This window comes from Gallus gallus, chromosome Z (assembly GCF_016699485.2).
Source record: "Gallus gallus isolate bGalGal1 chromosome Z, bGalGal1.mat.broiler.GRCg7b, whole genome shotgun sequence".
Classification (NCBI taxonomy): Eukaryota; Metazoa; Chordata; class Aves; order Galliformes; family Phasianidae; genus Gallus; species Gallus gallus.
This window is the reverse complement of record NC_052572.1, coordinates 20,997,735-21,019,743: the sequence shown is the minus strand read 5'-3', so window position 1 is coordinate 21,019,743 and position 22,009 is coordinate 20,997,735. Positions and strand designations below refer to the sequence as shown.

At 38.3% G+C, this 22,009-nt stretch overlaps 1 protein-coding gene across 4 annotated transcripts in view; it reads left to right on the top strand.

The window, feature by feature from the left end:
* ADAMTS6 (ADAM metallopeptidase with thrombospondin type 1 motif 6) overlaps window positions 1-22,009 on the top strand; it is a 159,417-nt gene that overhangs the window by 56,390 nt on the left and 81,018 nt on the right. For all 4 annotated transcript variants that reach the window (XM_046905563.1, XM_025144948.3, XM_424749.8 and 1 more), the window contains exons 8-10: window positions 46-89; window positions 3,366-3,471; window positions 21,785-21,931. In XM_046905563.1, the coding sequence (XP_046761519.1) occupies window positions 46-89; window positions 3,366-3,471; window positions 21,785-21,931 (297 nt within the window). The remainder of the gene's footprint in view (window positions 1-45; window positions 90-3,365; window positions 3,472-21,784; window positions 21,932-22,009) is intronic.

Here is a 22,009-nt window from a genome sequence, read left to right as displayed (position 1 = left end):
ATCTAATTCTCTGACGTATTTTATCTACTTCTTTCTCTTTAACAGATATGATATCTGCACTTATAAGAACAAACCATGTGGAACTCTGGGTAAGATAATAAATAGAAATTTCAGTTTGTATTTGAAGTTTGTTTCCTTGCTTTATACTCAGATGATGATTTATTGACTGATTAGATTTTTTAAGTTTATGTTTTCAAAATTTTTGGTTTTATAAATGTATAGAAGGTAACCAAATGGGTACATGCTTTGATAGATCACTGGAAGTTTAAGTTAAATGAGCTGCTGATGGACATCTCATCTCTGGCAGCTGTAATGCTGCTAAAACCTAGAAGATTACTCAGATTTACCAAGCAATAATTAGAGGAGAGAACTTGCCATTTATTTTTATTTAACCTCTCTCCGTGAGCTATTGCAAAATACAAATAGAAGACCTCAAGAACATTTAAAAAAAAAATCAAGCTAGGAAAGAAAAGGGCTTTAAGATTTACACTGTTGCTCTGTTATTCTTAAGGAGTATAGCTTCAGACCTTTCCTTCCATGAAATTGGAAAAAATAACACTGTAATATAAATTGCAGTAATAGCGAAATTCCTTAAAATAGTGCTTTGACAATGGAGAAACATATATAGCAATCCTAGGTGCAGGGTTGTTTTCTTCATTCCTAAATTTGTCACCAAAAGTTATTTACTGTAACGTAGTTATTACCTGTAGTAGTGTTTTAATGCATTAAAGATACATTATTCAAAGCCTATTGTAATGTTTATGCATTTTTCAACTTTACTCAGAAGTAATTAAAGCTACAATTCTAATTTTGCTAGTTCAGATTGTTAATATTCTCATAATGATAGCTCATAACTGTATTTGCTTTGTCTTTCCCCTTAATACACTTGTGGCAAAGGAAAGTAGTTTACATAAGGAGAAAGGTATCAGAATTTTTTTGCCAATTGGAAATGCAAAGTATGTTAACAGCATGTTTGAGTGAAAGGCAAGATATGATTATTAATTTCTAAATGTAATTGGTTTCCTTTGATACCTCTGTGGAGGAGACAAAACTGAACAGACTGTCTACATTGATGTTGTGAAGTTGTCTTAGCAAGTGATAAGAGAATTTAAAAGGGAGAACATTCACTCGCAAACTGCTTGATATTTATATGTGATGTTTTTAATACAGATCTTTAGTGTATTAGTCATATCTGTATCAGATAGGCAAATTCTGCTCCAAAAGGCAAATTCTGCTCCAAAAATCAAATCATGTATGGTATCAAAGTACTGTTATGAGACCCTGGGCGCTAAAACTGTGACAGTGTACTTCCATTATAAGCATTGTGCTGGAGAAGAGATAAAGCTCCATAGCCCTCTTTTGCAAGGCATTTAATATTCTTAAGTCCCACTGACCTCCAGTAACTAAAGCATAAATTTAAGCTGTATGTGCACAGAAGTCTCAGGTGTCAAAAGGTCAGAACAAACGTGAATCACTGGTGTTCCAGGAAGAAACAGAACTGAAGGCTTTACAGGAGGACAGACATCTCTTTTCTGTCGTAGTTTCCTAAAACAGGGAATCTTACATAGAGCTGCACAGAGATAGGCCTCAGATTTCTCTGCAGCAGCTGTATTTCAGCAGAGAAGGCCAATTCTATTCTCCTTTGATCTGAGCCATAGACTGCATTCTTTACTTGATCTCTGTCACTTTCTGCAGGCATAGTCCATAATTATATGTTATTAGTATGGTCCTATAAGTCACTAAGCAAGCATTTGGAGAAAAAATCTGAAGATGGAGATGACTTCTCCACCCCAATATGGTGCACTTTGCAGAGGAACATGGCTGTTGTTACAAAAGTATTACCGTGTTGTATTCAGACTTTGGTGCTCTGTTAGCATAGCATAAGTTAGGCATGTGAACTGTAATTATTCTATTTTCTACAGGTTGCACAAAGCAAACAGTGTACACATTTCTGTCAGTGGCTAGACTTTTTTTCTTCTGATTCTTCATCCTGCTCTTAGTGCTTCAGTGATTTGATTTAGAGCACTAGTATTGTTCTGATGGAAGTTCAGCAAGCTGACATTATTGCCTTTTGCCCATGTTGATTTGGTTATCAGAGTAGTTCCTTTGTGTGCTGACTTGATTTATTGCAGAGAAAAGCAAGTCAGAACATGTACTTCCCAGGTATTCCTGTGTATGCCTAAGAGAGACCTTAGGGTCTAAATCTTAATGATAGCCTCTGACATTTTTTTCTTGTTGGAAGCTTTGAACCACGTGTAATGTTTATGTTTGACTTATGGAGGTAAAACTAGTCTGAAGTAGAATGACCAGCACATATGCATAGAGGAATGCATGGAGGAATAGCACTGAATGTCAGTGCTTTATTCTACTGACCAGCTCCTATAGCTCCAGGTTACTTGCTCACATGGACACAACTAGGAAGCACTTGTCATCTTATTGCTAGCTTGCTGGTAGTCCAAACAGAATAATTTGAAGTGCCTGCTTGTTCATAAAGAGTATTTGTTGTTGTTGTTGTTTTGCATAGCAAAATCACACTTTTCCCAATTATTATTCTGTCACAGTGTAGTTGTGTAGGTAATTTCATCAAAAGAATGGATTACTGCTTTTTTTTCAGATAACCCTAGAGAGATGCATCAAATAATGTGATGCTTAGAGCTTTCTCTAGTGGGTAGCATATTTTGTCTGCAAAGTGTTGTGTGATACTCTATTGCTGAAGAATGTAAGAAATAATGAAGAATGATATTCTGGAAATGCCAGTGCCTTGCTTTCTTTAAAGAAAGTTTTTAGAAGCACTTGTCATATAGAAGGGTTTTAGTTCCAGAAGATAATAGAAGATAAATGGAAAAGACTTCCTTGTTTAAATGAACTTATTAACATGTCTCCCCCTTCTCTTCATTGATGCTTGCAGTTTTGTTTTTATAATTTCTTAAGTACCATATGTAGCTAAAAAAGTTGCTTGTATGTTTTTATGAACCCACTAAACTTAAACAGATTTCTTTAGAAAAATAATGTGGATACATTTTGCTTTCTTCAGCCTCAAGAATGTTAAAATAGAAATGCTTTCTTGAATTCCCCCTTCTGGCTCAAGTTACTAGGTGGTCCCAAGTTACCAGAAGTAAAATTTATAAATCTAACCCCTAGTCTAGACATTTTCCAGCACTGACTGCAGTTCAAAAAATATTAATGTCTAGCCGGCAAAGTGAAATTCCCCCCAGTGATTTTGCAAATGACTAGAAAGTTAACCTTTTGCCAACTGCTCCTTCTGTGCATAGAGATTATTAAAAAGAATCCAGGCATTTATAACTAGGGCTTTTAAGACTGAAACACCTTGGCATGACCCTTTGTGTCTCCTTCTGTTTATTCAGGCTTGGCCTCTGTGGCTGGAATGTGTGAGCCTGAAAGGAGCTGCAGCATTAATGAAGACATTGGCCTAGGTTCAGCTTTTACCATTGCACATGAGATTGGTCACAAGTGAGTGAGTTTACAAAAAGAATATGTTTTAATGTATCACATTTTTACTATTAGTTTAATTATAGATATCATTTTTTTCTGCATGGCTGTACCATCCCTATTCTGGTGCTCCATGTTTCTGTACAAAGTATTCATGAGTAGCACTACATTTTATTAAGTATATTTTATCAAGAGCTTTAACTTTAGAACTGAAGACTTATTGTTTACCCTTTGATTTCAGATTCCAGTTTAATCTGTGCTTTTGAGATTTGGCTCAAAACCCTCCTACTGTTTCATATTTTTAATATTAGGTTTTGAAAAAATTTCTTTCTCCCATCTCTTACTTGTTTACCTTTCTTTATGAAACAAAAGTGGTTATAAGGTTCTTTTTTGCTTTTCATTATTTTGCCTTAAATACAATTCAAATGTTTTTGAATAGAACATTGCATCTCTTGTCAGTATTCATACACAGTCTTCTTTCATTCAAGCATGAGATATATAAAAAAAGCCATAACATCACTTGTGCATTTTAAGCACTAGTATATCACTCTGAAAAGCATGATGTTATGAGAATGATTAAGTATGAATTTTTAATTATGTAATTTGTTGTGAAGTACTTCAGGGCTTCCTTCAAAAGCAAGCATCACTAGTATGTTATGATGACTCTAAAAACACTAGGCACTTTCTCTTATAAAGAGGTTTCCTTTTTCTTTACATGGGTTGACCAATGCTGAGTTTATAGTTCACATGTTTTTCCAATCATTAGCTGATACAACTGCTATAAGTTTAAATGCATATTGAAATGGAAGCTATCAATCTGCTGATAAAAAGCAGGATTGGAAGTAAACACTTATTTTTTCCAGCCCACCTATCATGCAGGATAATCTCTTGGCAAATGTGATCTCATTTACATTATGTATTAAAAAACCACCGCAGTTGCACTGAAGTGGATGCATTCTAAAATTCGAAAGCAATTGTATTGTACAATTGTATAAATCCTAGCAAAAATAATATAACACACTTGTAATTTTTGTCATCTTCATTTTCTTCCTTTTTCTTTGTGTGAGTTGAAAAAGATAGGATAGAGGAAAACATATTTCTAACCTTAAGAAACTGAAGTTTTCTAACGTAAAGAAACTGAAGCTCTTGTTAATAGTGATATGCAACCTTGCTGTGAATTTAAGTCACATGTTCAAGAAGAAAAAAATATCCACACCTTCGCTCTAGTCTATATGCCATGTAACTATGCACTTTATGAAGGTTATTTCAGTGATACATGAAAAGAATTAAAATATATGCAGCTCTGTTATCATTGGGATTACAAAATTTGATTTATAGAACATAGATTTTAATCTAAGTAGTTAAGTTTAAAAACTTTGGTGATAGATGGAAAACTGCCATGAAAATTTCAACCTTGGGTATGAGGAGAGCAGACTCAGGGAGCTAGTTTAATGGTCCCATGAGAAACTGTTTTTGAAAGCACTGGAATCCATCAGTGCTTATCACTTTTTAAGTACTACTTGTGAAGAGCACAGCAACAGGCTATTCCAAAATGTTGGACATCATGCAGGAAAGGCAGAATAATGCTTGGCTAAGCAGGGATCTTCATCTAGAGCTCAGGTGGAAAAAGAAAGTGTATGGCCACTGGAAATAAGATTGAGTGAAATTGGAAGAATACAGAGGTATTTGTATGGTCAAAGCTCAGTTAGAGTTGAAGCCAGCCAATACTGTGGAGGACACCAAAATAAGGTGTATTAACAGCAAGTGGAGGACCAGAGATAACACTGGTCCATTACTTGATGAGGTTGATCACTTCACAACTAGGGTTTCAGACAAAACAGAAAGGTGTAATGCCTGTCTTCAACACCAGTGATGTGCCCTGGGACCCTCAGAGCCCCAGTGTGCAGGATGCTTAATTTTAAACTCCGGCCCCATCACCCACTTCATTGTTGTCCTCTGAAGGCTTTCAATGACCTTAGCATCCTTTTTATATTATGGAGCTCAGAACCACACACAACATTCAACATGAGTTGAATACAGACTGGGACATGACCTGCTGGAGAGGAGCTCTGCAGGGAAGGACCTGGGGGTTCTGGTGGACAACAGGTTGGCCATGAGCCAGCAGTGTGCCCTGGTGGCCAAAAAGGACAAGGGGATCCTGGGGTGCATTAAAAGTAGCATGGCCAGCAGGTCAGACGCGGTGATCCTTCCCCTCTACGCTGCCCTGTTCGGACCTCACCTGGAATACTGTATCCAGTTCCGGGCTCCCCAGTACAAAAAAGACAGGGATCTCCTGGAAAGAGTCCAGCAGAGGGCTGTGAAGATGGTAAAGGACCTGGAGCATCTCCCCTATGAGGGAAGGCTGAGCGACCCGGGTCTGTTCAGCCTTGAGAAAAGAAGACTCAGAGGTGATCTTATTAATGTTTATATGTATCTTAAGTGTTGGAGTGAAAGGGACATGAGCAACCTCTTTTCAGTGATCTGTGGGGACAGGACAAGGGGAAATGGCCATAAACTGGAGCATAGGAAGTTCTGCACCAATGTGCAAAGGAACTTCTTCACAGGGAGGTTGTGGAGTACTGGAACAGGCTGCCCGGGGAGGTTGTGGATTCTCCTCTGGAGATATTCAAGACCCATCTGGATGCCTACCTGTGCAGACTGCTGTAGGGGGCTTGCTTTTTGGGGGGGGTTGGACTCGATGATCTCTAGAGGTCCCTTCCATCCCTTGCAATTCTGTGATTCTGTGAGGCTGTACCTATGTTAATTGCCCAGTTGTTAACTGGAATAATTGCCTCTCTTATATTTCTTCTATCAGTTTGAATATTTTGAATCTCTTAGTGTTTTATGCAGTTGTGTTTATATTGAAGAAGAAAATGTGGTTTACAGGACAATGTCAGGAGCTTTAAAATCTTAGCAATCAACTAACTAGGATATGGGGTTCAAAATCTTTCATGTGTAGTTGTTAATAAGATGGAGAAATGTTTCAGCAGTGTGGAATGGAAGAGGGAGACATTTTATTTTGCTTTGAAATGATAAAATATTTTTGCTTTGCTAACTTTAGCTATAATGAAGTTTCCATTTAGGGTATACATTTTACTTTTCAATAAATACTTTGAGGAGTTGTGTTAAAATATAATTTCTATTATTTTGTGACAAATATTTCAATGACTTTCAATTGGCACCTGAAAAAGTGGGTAAATGCTTAATAAAAAAAAGTGGGCTTCATGAAAATACTGAAGAGGAATATATTTTCATACATCAAGGATGAGTAACTTTGAAAAGTATTTTACAGAATTATGGCTACAGCAATTTGTAGGTAAAGAAATACAATGCAATACTTTCAAGTATTTAGCTGTACAGTTATCATTTCTGTAAACAAATATGTCTAAAATTAAACTTAACTGGAAGAGAATGTGTTAAAGGACGAGATGGTTGTAGCTTAAAAATGGGTTTAGAGACTTCTAAAAATAGAAAGCAACATAACAATGGAAAGTGTCAAGTTTTGTCTTTTCTGCTGACCCAATGGCCTTGGGGAGGAACTGATATCTCCTGAAGGCCTCTCACACAGCTGAACAAATGGATGAAGGAAATGAGTGGTAGAGAGGGAACTTTAGGATTTGACATGACACAGCTAAGTGGATAAAGTGTCAAATGATGCCAATATTATATCTGATGCCAATGGCAGAGTTAACAGTACCTCTACCTTATGCGACTTGGCAAGAATCTAGCTTGGGATTGCTGTAGATGCTGTTGTTTAATGCAGAAAGAAATGAACCAACCCTTGCTTCAAGCTGTCTCACTGGAGAGAAGATAACACTACTTTTATCTTGGACTAGAAGACTTTGAAGGCTACAGGCATAAAATTTCATGCAGTATCTTCACAGAGGTTATCAAAGTGATTCTCCATATTTATCATGTCAATAGCTAAGTGACGGGCAGAGTTAAATACATTATCTGAAGCTCAGAAGTAATTATGTCCATGTCATGGTTTATGATTTTTGTTATTAGTATTCCACATCATGACAGCATGTAGAGCACTGGGAGTTAAAGACTTAATGCTCCAGTTCCATGGATTGTCAGTATTTCCAGGTACCTGCTTCTCAGAAGAGAAGAACAACCACATAACCCAGAAGACGTTCACTGCTCTGTTTCCATTCTCCCTTTGGAGGGAAAGATAAAACTGCTCACGAATCCTAAGACTGCCTCTTCTTTTACTGCTCTTCTCTGTGGTTTGGTGCTTCAAGCCATCTCACCTTCAGCATTAGAGTAAGGCCTTTGATTTTGGACATTCTCTCTCTCATTTAAGGCCTTTGACACTATCCCCCACAACATTCCTGTGGAGAAGCTGGCTCCCCATGGTTAGGATGGGTGTCCGCTCTCCTGGGTGAAACACTGGCTGGATGGCTGGGCCCAAAGTGTCGTGGTCAATGGAGTTAAATCCAGTTGGCGGCTGGTCACGAGCGGTGTTCCCCAGGGCTTGGTACTGGGGCCACTTCTATTTAACATCTTTATTTAAACGATCTTGATGAGGGGATTGAGTGCACCCTCAGTAAGTTTGCAGACAACACCAAGTTGGGAGGGAGTGTTGACCTGCCTGAAGGGAGAAGGGCACTACAGAGGGCCCTGGATAGACTGGATCGATGGGCCAAGGCAAACTGTATGAGTTTCAATAGGGTCAAGTGTTGAGTCCTGCGTTTTGGTCACAACAACCCCAGGCAACCCTACAGGCTTGGGGAAGAGTGACTGGAAAGCTGCCTGATGGAAAGGGACCTCGGTGTACTGATGGTCAGTCGGCTGAATATGAGCCAGCACTGTGTCCAGGTGGCCAAGAAGGCCAATGGCATCCTGGCTTGTATCAGAAATGGTGTGGTGAGCAGGACTTGGGAAGTAATCCTGCACTCAGCATTGTTAAGACCTCTCCTCGAGTACTGTGTTCTTTTTTGGGCACCTCAGTACAGAAAGGACATGGAGGTGCTGGAGCAGGTCCAAAGACAGGCAACAAGACTTGTGAAGGGCATGGAGACTATGCCCAATGAGGAGAGACTGAAGGAACTGGGCTGTTGAGTCTGGAGCTAAGCTAAACAATCCCAGTTTCCTCATCCTTTCCTCATAGAAGAGGTGCTCTAGCTCTCTGATCATCTTAGTGGCCTTCCTCTGGACTTGTTCTGAGAGCTCTGTGTCTTTCTTGTACTGTGGGCCCCAGGCCTGGACACAGTACTTCAGGTGGGGCCTCTCAAGAGCTGAGTAGAGGGGTACAGTCACCTCCCTCTCCCTGCTGGCCACTCCTTTTTTAATGCAGCCCAGAACACAATTGGCCTTCCGGGCTGCAAGCGTGCACTGCTGGCAGAACATGACATTCTGATATTATATTTAGTAAATCAGTTTTCTCTCTCAACATGTTCCTGGTCTTTTGTTTTTAGGACAATCTCCCTACCTTTTTCCCCAGTTTTTTATCCTTCTCCCGGGGCGTAGGTCTGCAGGTCCATCCTTCCCTGTTAGTCACGGAACTGGGCCAAACCAGCCTGTAAACTGTTGATCTAATTGTCAGTTACAGAATTCTACCCTTTCTGAAATAGGGCAACTGCATTGCTGTTATATAGTTTACATAAAAAATGCAATTCAGCCTTCTGGTGTAGGCCAGTCAGAGAGATCGGTGTAGGAGTTGAGCAGAGAGGAACCTTATGAACAGTGGCATGTGTAGAGTCCTACACCTGGGAAGGAATAACTGCATGCGTCAGTACAGGTTAGGGGCTGACCTGCTGGACAGCAGCTCTGCAGAGAAGGAGCAGGGTGTCTGGGTGGATAGCAGGTTGGACAGCAGGTTGGCCACAAGCCAGAAGAGTGCTTTTGTGGCAAAGGCAAGTGGTATCCTGTGCTACACTGAAAAGAGTGTGGCCAGCAGGTTGAGGGAGGTGATCCTCCTCCTCTCCTCTGCTCTAGCAAGGCCACACCTGGAGTAGTGTGTCCCAGTTCAAGACAGACAGGGAACTACTGGAGAGAGTCCAGCAGAGGGCTGTAAAGATGCTTAGAGTCCTGGAAAATGTCCTTTATGAGGAAAGGCTGAAAGACTTGGGACTCTTCAGCCTAGAGAAGGTTGAGTTGGGGATCTCCTCAATGCTTATAAATAACAAAAGGGCAGGTGTCAGGTGGATGAGCCCAGGTTCTTTTTAGTGGGCCTGGTGACAGGACAATTGGGAACAAACACGAACTGAACACGAGAATGTAACTTCTTTACTTTAAGGGTGACAGAGTACTGGAAGAAGATACCCAGGGAGGTTATAGAATTTCCTTCTCTGGAGATATTCAAGACCTACATGAATGCTTTCTTGTGCAACTTACTCTAGGGAACTTTCTTTAGCAGGTGTATTGGACTAGATGATGTTCAAAGGTCCCTTCCAATCCCTACAGTTCTGTAATTCTGTGATCCTATTACAGTTCAAGTAGGAAAACCAGTTAGTAGTCCTCAATCAATTGCTTCTTAGGCACAAGAGCTGGCAAATCTTGTTATGGAGAGTCACTTAGAGAAAAAGGAATCTGGCAATTGTATCTGTTTGCAGGACACATCTCTGCTGCTGCAGCCAATTTTCTTTAGCTGCTAGTTCAGGGTCCTTGGGATTCTGTGTTGGCAAAAGTAGTGAAAAAAGTTGTATCTGCTGCACTTTTAAACTACTAAGGTGTGGGGAGCTAAGTATGTAGCTGTAGGCCATTCCATTAGATGCTGCTAACAATCCTAGTTTACGTACCATAGGAATAGTACTCTTTGTGAAGAACTACTGTTGTAAAGTTAGTTACTCTTTTCATTTTATTCAGCCATTTTTTTTTCTGTAATGTTTGCAGTTCACGATTAAAAAGATTTTAAAACAAAAGTTAGACCTACAGACTTTGTCTTGTCTCAAGCAGATGAAATGCTTCTTATTTCTGGCTGTGTTCTGTTTATTGAGATGATAAGACATTCACACATGCATTTTGGGCAGGAAGAGTGGTTTCGCTTTTTGGTGTAGACAAACCTCAGATGTACTACAGAGATCACTCTGAGGTGCTTGGGTTCCATTTATCAGCACATGAAAAAAGAAAAACTAACAAATTAAGCCTTTTTTTGGTATTAACACAATAAGACCCTTAGAGAGATGACCTCTCCAAATTGGACAGGATCCCTGTCATATTATTCTTGTAAATTTATTCCCTCTTCACACTGTTTGAAGCTTATCTTTGTTAGAAGTTATTACTTCTGCAATATTCATATTTGTTCAGAATGTGCTTAAAACAAACTGTTGTTTTTATATTGGTCAGGTTTAAAATCATTTGAGTGGAGTGACTGTCTCTCTTTTTGACTTTAAAAATAAGTCAGCAAATAGATTTCATTCCAGAGGAAAGTCTTTTATTTATTGTATTTGTGATGAACACACTGGGGTCCATCAATGCTGGTCACTTTTTTAAGAGCCATCTTTTAAGAGCTCAGGAGTATACAATTCAAGTCAGTCAGGAGAGCATAAGGAAGGCTTGGCTGAGCAGAGCCTAGACAGAAAAGGAAAGTGTGCAGACACTGGAATTAAGGTCAAATGTTGCAGGAGGGCTAAAGCAATACTGTTTACCATTGTACAGAGAAAATTTGCATGTCCAGAACTCAACTAGAGTTGAAGCTGCAGGTCACCAAAAGGGATGGTTAAGTATTTTAAGAATCAAAGGGGGATGAGAGATAACACTGGTCTATTACTTGGTGAATCACTTTGAAATATGGTCTGTGGGAATATTAAGTGCTCAGCCAACTTGGAATATGTGAGAGATTTGCTGCTGCAACTGGAAGAGTGTAAGTCTATGGGGCTCAATGCGATTCATCCTAGGTTATTCCAAGAGCTGTCAGATGTCTTTGTGAGACTTCTCTCAATTATTTTTCGACAACCTTAGGAATCTGGAGAGCTCAGAGTGGACTGGAAGCTGACAAATATTGTTGTAATTTTTGAGCAGGGCACAAAAGAAGACGTTGTTTGACAGTATCATTTTAGTGCCTAGAGAAAGTAGGGAGATTATTCTGAGACTTACTGAAAAGCACCTAACAGATGGTGCAGTCTTTGATTGCAGCCAGCATGGGTTTGTTACAACCTATGGGTTCATGTTTAACAAACATAATCTCATTTTATGACAGTGTTACCTAGTTGTCTAAGGGAAGCCAGTTGACATCATCTTTCTGGATTTTAGCAAAGCTTTGAATACTTTTCCTCACAGTATTCCTCTGAACAAAAGATCCAGTCTACAGCTAGACAAAAACATAGTTTGATGAGTGAACAGCTGACAGGTGCGTCAGACATTTCAATGAATGACCTGGATGCAGGATCTGAATTTATGCTAAGTTTGTGCATGAAACTAACTTGTGAGAAGCTGTCATCTCCCTTGAGAATGAAGAGGCTTTGCAGATAGATCATGACAAGCCAGAGGGCTGGGCTATCAGTAATGCCATGAAGTTTAGCAAGAGCAAATTCTGGATTCTGCACTGGGTATGGGCCAACCCTGAATGTATCTGTACAGACAGAGGGATGAGATGCTGGAGAACAGTCCTGCAGAGAGAGATCTGAGGTTCTGGTTGATGACAGGTTGAACATGAGCCAGCAGTGTGAGCACAGGCAGCCCAAAGGGCCAGCTGTACCCTGGAGTGCACCCAGGGGTTGTCCTGCTCTGATCTGTGCCCTGTGACCTCACTTCCAGCATTTGGTGGGGTTATATAAGGAGGACATAAAGCTACTAGAGTGTCTGTAGAGGGCTTCTAAGTTTGAGAGGGATCAAGAAGGCAAGATATATGAGGAGCAGCTGTGGTCCCTTGGTTTGCTTAGTGCAGAGCAGAGGGGCTGAGGGGAGGCCTCATGGCGGCTGCAGCTCCTCACAGGGAGCAGAGGGGCAGCGCTGAGCTCTGCTCTGTGTGACAGCGGCAGGGCCTGAGGGAACGGCATGGAGCTGTGCCAGGGAGGTGGGGGTTAGGGACATCTTTGCTACAATCACTAATTCTTCGCTTCTTATACAGAAGGTGTCTTGAAATTTTGAAATCTGAGCTCTTCGAGGCTTTCACCTTATACTCTAGCGTGTCAAATGCTGCTCTGAAAAAACAAATCATATTAACTAGATTTTGTCTGATGCAGAAATAATAAAGAAAATTGCAGTGTAAACATGGAGTTAAAAACAATCATGCCATGTAGATATTTTCAGTAGAAGCTGGGAAAAATATGTGGTTAAAAATCCTCATGGTTTATGTTTTGTGCAATCCAAGCATCAAATCCTATTCACACATAATGTGACTAAATGTCTCTGTGAAGGAAGTTAATAATTCCTTTTGACTTCCTTCTTCCATAAGTGCATATTATAAATGTATATGCTAGAAGGTTCTTACCTACATTTGTAGTGTTTTCAAGGAGCGTTTTTTTTTTCTGCACCAAAATTATTGTTTTTCTTTTCAGATGTATGATGAAAATAGGAAATTGGCTGATGAAAATGATGAATGATGAAAATTAGAACCATTTAAATGATTTGTCTATGCTAAAGCTTATAAGAGAAAGAGATTTTACAGGGTCTAGTAGTGACAGGACAAAGAGCAATGGTTTTAAACAGGAAAGAGGTAGATTTTTATTAGATATAAGGAAGATGTTTTTTCGCTATGAGGATCGTGAGCCACTAGAACAAATGGCCAAAGTAGTTGCCCTCTCCATTGAATTGTTCCAGGATGACATGGGAGGGGGCTTTGGGCAACCTGTTATAGTGGAAGGTGTCCCTGACTATGGCTGAGGGGTTGGACTAGATAATCTTTAATGATCCCTTACAGCCCAAACCATTCTATGATTCTCTGACTCTATGAAACCCTTAGTTTATCCATTCTGATTTTCTATGTATCATAGCATAATAAATGTAACTAATTTACCCTTGTATTGATCCCAGTAACTTGTATTTGATAAAACAATATTATCCAGAAAAGCTATGGAGACTTAATGATACTAAGAATGTGAGAGAGATTATTATGGCTAGCTGTACTTTCTGTTATATTTATATGGAATTTTATAAGTGTTTTTTGGCTTCCTTAAAATTTGTAGTTAATGTGTATTTATATATCCTAGGTTTTGTGCAGTTAAAATGTGTGTAGTGAGGCTTATAATGAACTGCTTTTATTGAAGGCATCTGTAACACTGTAATCAACTGAGTTTTTCTTGAGAGCATAAAGAATGGTATTGAATTTTATTGTATTTCTCCCTATATATAGTTTTTAGAATAGCTTTATATTGCTGCTAATACTGTTGTTAATCAGATGAAATCCAGAGTGGGCCAGGGAGAAAATTAGAAAGGCAAGAACCCAGCTTGAACTCAACTCGGCTGTTGGTGTAAAAGGGACCAAATAAACTTTTCAACAGATGTATTAACAGTAAGAGGAGGGCTAAGGAGACTCTCCATCCTTTACTGGATGCGATGGGATATGTGACCACTGAGGATAAGGAAAAGGCTGAGGTTCTCAGTGCCTTCTTTACATCTGTCTTTGATGAGAAAGACTTTCAAAGATAAGGATAATCCCAGTTATCCTTGGGATGCTCTACCCCCTGACCTGGAGATCTGGTATGGGGAGCACAATAAAACTCCCACCATTCATGTGGAAACATCTAGAGACCTATTACTCCACCTTGGATCCACCAGAAGATGCTGAGTGAGCTGGCAGAGGTGATTGCCAAGCCACTTTCCATCAACTGTCAGCATTCTTGGTCAAATGGAGAGGTCCTAGAATACTGGAGGCTTGCCTATGAGACTTCCATCTAGAAAAAGGATTGTAAGGAGTATTCAGGGAACTACAGGCCTGTTGGCCTGACGTTGGTGCCAATAAGGGTCATTGAGCAGATCATCTTGAGTAGGATCATGTGGCATGTGTGCGACAACCACGGGATCAGGCCCACCCAGCATGGATTCATGAAAGGCAGGTCCTGCTTGACCGACCTGATCTCCTATGATCATGGTGGATGTAGGAAAAGCTGTTGATGTAGTCTATGTAGAATTCAGCAATTCTTTTAACACTGTCTCCCAGAGTATTCTCCCGGAAAAGCTGGCAGCCAATGGCTTGGACAGGTATGCTCTTCACTGAGTAAAGAACTGTCTGGATGGCCAGGCCCAGCCCAGAGAATGGTGGTGAATGGAGTTAAATCCAGCTGGTTATCAGTCAAGAGTGGTGTTCTCCAGGGGTTGTTACTGGGCCTGTCCTGTTCAGAATCTTTATTGATGACCTGGATGAGGGGATTGAATGCATCAGTAAGTCTGCAAATGACACCAAGCTGAGAGGAAATGTTGATCTTTGTGGGGGTAGGAAGGCCCTCCAGAGGGATCTGGACAGGCAGGGAAGCTGAGCTGAGATCAGTGGGATGAAGTTCAACAAGATCAAGAGCTGGGTCTTGCACTTCGGTTACAGGCAACACTGCAGGCTTTGGGCCAAGTGGCTGGGAGACTGGAAACAGACCTGGGGGAATTGGTCAATGCTTAGCTGGACTTGAATCAGCAGTGTGCCCAGGTAGCTAAGAAGGCCAGTGGCATCCTGGCTTGTATCAGAAATATTGTTGCCAGCAGGAGTGGAAAAGTGATCATCCCCCTGCACTCACCACTGGTGAGGCTGCATCTTGAGTACAGTGTTCAGTTTTGGGCCCCTCACTACAAGAAAGGCATCGACCCTTGGCATTGAGGGGCATGTCCAAAGAAGAGCAGCAAAGCTGGTGATGATTCTGGAGCACGAGTCTTAGGAGGAGTGGCTGAGGGAACTGCGATTGTTTAGTCCCAGGGGAGATCTTACAGCTCACTACAACTCTGTACAACAAAGAGATAGTAAATTGACCTAACCAGCCACTTAAACCCAAACACTCTCTCTCTTCTTTTTAGTTGAATATCATTTTCTGTCTGCCTTTTCATATTGCAAATGTGAAAGAATACAATTTCCATTAAAAAATCTTTATTGGGACCTTCATTTTAATTATGTTTCGTGCATTTAAAGAAAATGTTGCAAACATGAGTCTACAAGAACAATTTTCATTTCTTTAATATGTTTACATTTAAATATGAAAAAGGTTTGTTTCTAAATAAATGATTCTATGATTCTAAATATGTTCAAAATATTGTTTGAAGTATAGAATAATAAGATCATGTCCTACATTAAAGCATTTAATCAAGGAAAAGGAATGTAATAACATTTAACAGACCTCTGCAGAAGTATAGGAAGAATAAATTGGTAGTGAAAAGGAAGTTTATAGTAACCTTCAGGGCATCATGAATTTCAAAAGGAAATCTGAGCTCAGAAGTTTGCTTCCTGATTAGAGGCAATGCCTTCCACTTTGACCTATAGTGTAGAAACCTATTACATTCATACTTCACCTTTGCATAGCACACAAACATTATTTAATGTTACTCTTGTGGCATGAAAGCTGGATAGCCAAGGCAGTGTAAACCAGGAAGAAATATTTTTGCTTTACTTTTTCTAGTGTTTCTGTAGAAGCCTGCTATTTCTCCGTTTCGGAACAGGTTGCATTTTTTTCAATGAAGTTGCCTTTTTTTTTTTTTTTTTTAAGTCGCATTTTATTTAAAACTAAATTATGCTAATGTATCATGATTGTACCTGTTTGATCATCAGACAAAAGTCAAAGAGAAAAATTACATTTAGGAAATAAATAGAAAAACAGTTATTGCTAAAACTGTGTTTAATTTCATGGCACGTATGCTTGTTATAAAACTTCTATTGTTCAATCAGTATGTTCCCCATTTTGCAGGGAAATAATATATTTAACTAAAGTCAAAATTGGAAATTCTATGTTACTTCAGAGTAAAGGATTGCGGTGTCCCAAACGTTGTAGTGATCTCCAAGTAGAGGAAATCATCAGTAAAGGCTAAAGTCCACATTAAGACATGCAGATAAAAAGGGAAATAACTAATCTTGATCCCTTCCTTGAGTGGAAAAATGCAGTATCAGTTAGTTTCAACAAATCAATAGCTGTGATCCCAAATGGAAATAAGTCAATTTTCAATACTTGCTTATTCTCTTATATCATTTAAGGGTTAGCTGCGATTTGTATACAGTTAGGAAGCTATAACCAATACTTCAATAACGTTGGCTATAAATTTATCTACATCTTCCATGTTGAAATAGGAGAACTTTCTGTTATGACATGGTATGAAGGATATGTTGAAAAATAAAAATAAAAAACTGTTAGCGTTCTATTGCTATAAAAGCAGACTTTCTCTGTATCAATTTACATTGTTTTGCTGTTAATAGGTATGAGCATAATTAACAGAATTACTGTGTATATTCACACAGGAATTGCTGTATGGGTTACATGTATATAATAGCTGTGATATGGTAGGAAACAAAGTATTTTATTGTCTAACAGTAGATCTTGTCCAAACTCATGCTCATTAGTTGAACAAAATTATACCGAAACATTCTAGTTTTCTCTTCTTATTCCTCCCTGCACATGTTCTGATGTGAAAAGATCATTTAAGAGTGTAGTAATGTTTACAGAGTAAAGCTTACTGTTAATTTTCTTAATTTTTTAGTGTAGGCTCTATGTAGTCATTCAAAACTGTATGAATACAGTACTTTTAAGTAGATGAAATGTAAGATTTCGGAAGGTTTAAATGACATCTGTTTAACAATTACTGGAACAACAAACTAAAAATAAAATGCATGTAAAGTTTATGAGAAAGTTGTTACGTCTTACCTGAACAGATAAGCATTTCTTACAAGTACATTGCAATTTGTTCTTTATATCTTGTATCTAATACAGCAAGACTTATTCAAGCATGTCTTCGATCTTCTCAATGTAGCTGTAGTGACTTACTCCTAGAAATCTTGAAAGTATACTTCACTGGTGCACATTTTTCACTCTTCCCCGTCCCTTGCTTTCTTCTTCATAAAAGCTGTGGGAGTAGTGTATCTAATTAATGTACTGACTCAGTCAAGTAAGATCTAGTGATGCACCTGTTACAAGATACTTAGCTTAAAGTTGCCTCATTTCACTTTTATATACATGTTTGTTTTGTCTTTCCTAGGTCAAATAAGTTCTTATAATAAAACCTCTTACTGTTAGATTTTCTTTCTTTTCTCTCTTGAAAAGAAAGATTTATTTTTCCTAAAGGGCTATGTGTAGTTACAGAGCTGTAATTCAGCTTCTGATCGTGAACAGGAAAATGAAGATCTTGATTTTTACAATATTTATTTTGCTTTCATTCCTATAACTTTGTTGTGTCACCTCACTCTTTGTCTCTTTCTCAGCTCCTTTCTTCGTTGCATTGTGAAAGACGTGATTTAGCAAAGTATGAGGCACTGGTCTAAAAGAATTAGGCAAGATTCTCCTGTATGTACTATAACTCATTAATCTGTGATAAAAAATAAATAAAATAATAAACTATTACAAATACTGTATTGTATTTAGAGGAAAGAAACTTTAGATATCTCTGCAGTTCTCAGTGTTCCAAGCTACGAATTGGCTTGACATGCAGATCATTAGTATTAGTATTGGAAAGCAGAAGTAATAGATTGCTAACAAGTCAGGAAAAAAATATTTCACCTGAATAGCACATTTCAGTTAATTGTAGTGTCGCAGAAGTACATGGTACATGAAGTAAATTTCTGGAAGCAGTACTAAGGAGCGTTCAGATTGATTTGGATCTGTCTCCTCTGAATCTTATGTGTTTGGATAGTAAATCAAGGCAGAAGCATCCTGGCTGTCTCACAAAAATAACTTCAGTCAATTCAGACTCATCAGCAGTAAGGGTTTTGGCAGCTCTAACCATCATAATTTAGAACAACCCAACAAATCAGCAACCTCATCTTAAATAGAGACGAAATTGTAGGGACTTGTTGTATTGTTCCTTTACAATGTAAAGGAATGGAACACAAGAAGTTTACATTCTCATCCTGTCCTCTGCCTTTACTCCAGGGTTTCTGTTTACATGTTACTGTTCTATTCAATGCAGCTGAGACCAGTTATCTGCCCTGTGATTTTTGAGGTCAGATCATCGGTTAGATATGTATTACAAGTAATCCTTTGAGATAATTTTTTCAGATATAAGTAAAAATATTGCCAAGACAAGAAGAAGTTATTCCATTGCAGATGTTAATAAATGAAACAGAAACTGAGCACTAGCTATACTGCTTATTTAGAATTTCTAAGAAGTATGCAAGAAGCAGGAAAAAATGCAGGAGAGTTTCAACTATGATTTTAAAACTCATAGTGCTGCTGCTTTGCATAGCTCTTATATGTAATGTGAGCTTTTGGGAAAAGAGTGGACATAATGCTATTAAAAAAAAAAAAAAAAAAAGAAAAAAGAAGAGTGATTCTGAGCTCCTGACATAAACATCTTTCCTTGAGATAGTAAACAGAAGGGTAATTTCATAGAAAACTCCTGTGTCATTTCACAGAATCACAGAATTACAGGGGTTGGAAGGCACCTCCAGATGTCATTAAGTCCAACCCCAAAGTTAAGACTTCTTGCTGTCTCCATGCTTATCTGGCTGTTCTTTTAAAACTAGAATTGTATTGGCGGTTTTGGGCAAGATCTTAAAGGCAGTGCAAAAAATACAGTCTGTGAGAATTTAGTCATTTTGAAAAAGGGAGTGCCTCCATGAGGACTGTTTCATTCTAATTTGCCTTCGTGGCCCAACTGAATTGCAAACATGCTTTTGTGAAAGATACAGCCTTAGTGTAACAGTGACCAACAAAAATATGTTTTGATTCACCATAGCAGTGTAAATTAGTAGGCTGTAAGGGTATGCTGCCATTACCATCTTTGGAAAAAGATAATAATTTTTGAAAAACTCCTTTCTTAGCCTCAGGAAAGTGATCTGCACCTAGTGGTCAGTTTTCCTACTAAATTCAGAAGCAGCATCAAGTGGAATAGTGTGGGAATACAAGAAAAACAAGATAAACAGCATGAGAACCAAGGGCACCTCTAGAAGAAGAAATAATGGCTCACTGCTCTGATTGGATAAGTGCTCTCATGAACAGTTGAAGGGTGTTTGTAGAATAGTCTGTTGACATGTAAAGGTGGATGGGAAAGCTGTAGGGGCAGATGGGAAAGCTAGCAAAAGGAAACTTGTGAAGGTATACAAGTGATGTGAGAACTTGTAATAAAGGATTGTTCACATCTGAGCCTGTGCATCAGACGCTGTAGAATAGCCATTGCGGAAGGGAATAGATGATTTAGTTGAATTAATATTTTTAAATAAATGAATAAAACCAACAACTCATGAAAATGTTTTGAGTACATGTGTGCGTAAGATTTGCTTTTTATCAGATATACCACTGCCACCATCTTTCACAAACAGCTGGTAAAAGCAAGGATACTTAACAGTGAGGTTTGTTCTTCTTGGTTGGCCCTAAAGATGAAAATTATTTTTGGACTCTCATTTCCCAGACTGCTGGAGTATTATGATTTCTTTGACAATAGGAGCATGCTAACCAGAAATAAGATGAGTATCAGAAATACATATTTCTCATACAGAAAAGCACAGCCACATGATCCAGTGTAGCTCTTTCCCACGTAATAAAAAGTCCATTTCTATAAGCAACACACTCATAGGGGCTGTTAAAAGCTAAGGTTTTCCATTTTAAGAAATTGTACAGAGGTAGTTCAAAAGGAAATCCTTACATCTACAGGTATCATTAATTCTAGGAAATGGTGGCAATTAACTAAGCCAATAATGTACATTTTTTTTTGTTATGAACTGATTCAGTTCTATCTCCTTCACTCCCCCCCAGAATTTATCAATATAAAAACAAATTAACAATAATAATTGATTATCATCTGATACTTTCACTGTATAATGTACATTGCTCAGACAAGTTCTGTTTGTAGAGCTCTAATTCTTTTGTATAATGGGGATAGTCTTCATTTGAGAATGACCTAAAATGTCAGTCAGATATTACCTGTTCATAATACAGCATGTGACTTTCTGCATTTATGAGACATTACACCGCAAACTAAGTGAGAGTAGGCATTGCTACAGACCATAGTACATGGGGTAACATAGGCATGGAAGTGATGTATTTTTTGGTAATCAGAAGAAAAAGTTTCTGGAAATAAAAAATGGAGTCTTCAACACATTTGTATCCCTGAATATTAAGTAAGAAATCAGGAGATAAGTATTTTTAAAATTCCTAACACAAAAGGCTCCAAACTGACCTCTTGGTATGTCACATAAAGAAGTGATGCTCTGGGAATGCAGAAGCTTAATTTTGACATTCACTTTGACAAAGTGTTCTTTCTGAAGCTCAGGGAAACTCTTAAGTATCTCAGTACCTGCTTCTTTGACTTCATAAGTTTCATAAACAGGAATTAACATTGCTGAAGGTTAGTATTTAGATAAATAAGGTATTTTGTCCCAAGTGAAAGAGAGGAAATGAACCAAAGGCAAACTAAGAAAATGGAATTTTAAAAATATGTATACTATTAAGAGAGGTCATGGTTTTATATATTCTCTTCAGGTGTTTCAGTGATGTCAGGCCTGTGAGGTATATACTGTCAATTATTTAGGAACAACAGTCAAGATTTCATTTTAAGATAGTTTTATATATATAATCAAAGTCTTTTCAGATAGATTCTTATTGAGTTGACCTCAAAGTTTTAATTTATACTAGTTGTCTATAGCTTGAAGGTCTTGTTTCAGTAGCATGGGATTTTGAGCTTATAAGCATTTTTTTTTACTGTATTTCTTTTTCCAGAGTCATGTCATCTTTGTTGAAAGTCAATAAATTTGGAAATCCCTGTTGGCCAAATTCCACCCAGAGTTTTCTTACTGTATTTTCTACTGATTTTAAATCTGTCACTCTGAACTTCTGTAACGAGGGACAGCTCTAATAGAAAAAACTGCAAGTCACCTTGTGAATGGATAGAGGGAGCATGAGTACTGTATAACCTTGGAGATTGCAAAACCCATATTCTGCTTGAAATATCCTTGGCTACTGTGTGCCTACATGTGCTGCTACAGCAAATTCATGTACCCTATTTGTCCCAGTTTACTAACAGAAGAATTAAAGCTTTTAAAAGAATTAAAATAATGTAAGTTCTCTTTATCTTGCAAATATTGAATATTCCTTAAAGGTTTAGAAAAGAAGATACTTTCAAAACTGTGAAAATGAGTGCTAAGTAATTGTACAGCATTCCAAGGTATGAGTAAACTAAACAGAACCTAACTGATCCTAATTCTCCAGTTGGAATTCTCCTATAGTGAGTGTGTTCTCCAAGGCCCAACATGATTTCTGTAAAAATCACATTTAATTTTATGAGATGTCTGATGCTGTAGAAGAATAATGAACTGTTTTTCTCCTCTTTTGGGCAGTTTTGGCATGAACCATGATGGAATAGGAAATTCCTGTGGGACCAAAGGTCATGAAGCAGCAAAACTAATGGCAGCTCATATTACAGCAAACACCAATCCTTTCTCTTGGTCAGCCTGCAGTCGGGATTATATCACCAGTTTTTTAGAGTAAGTAATCTCTCAAGAAAAATCATGAGTTATTAGAAAAATTCACACCTTTCAGAATAAATACTTAGTAAAGATACA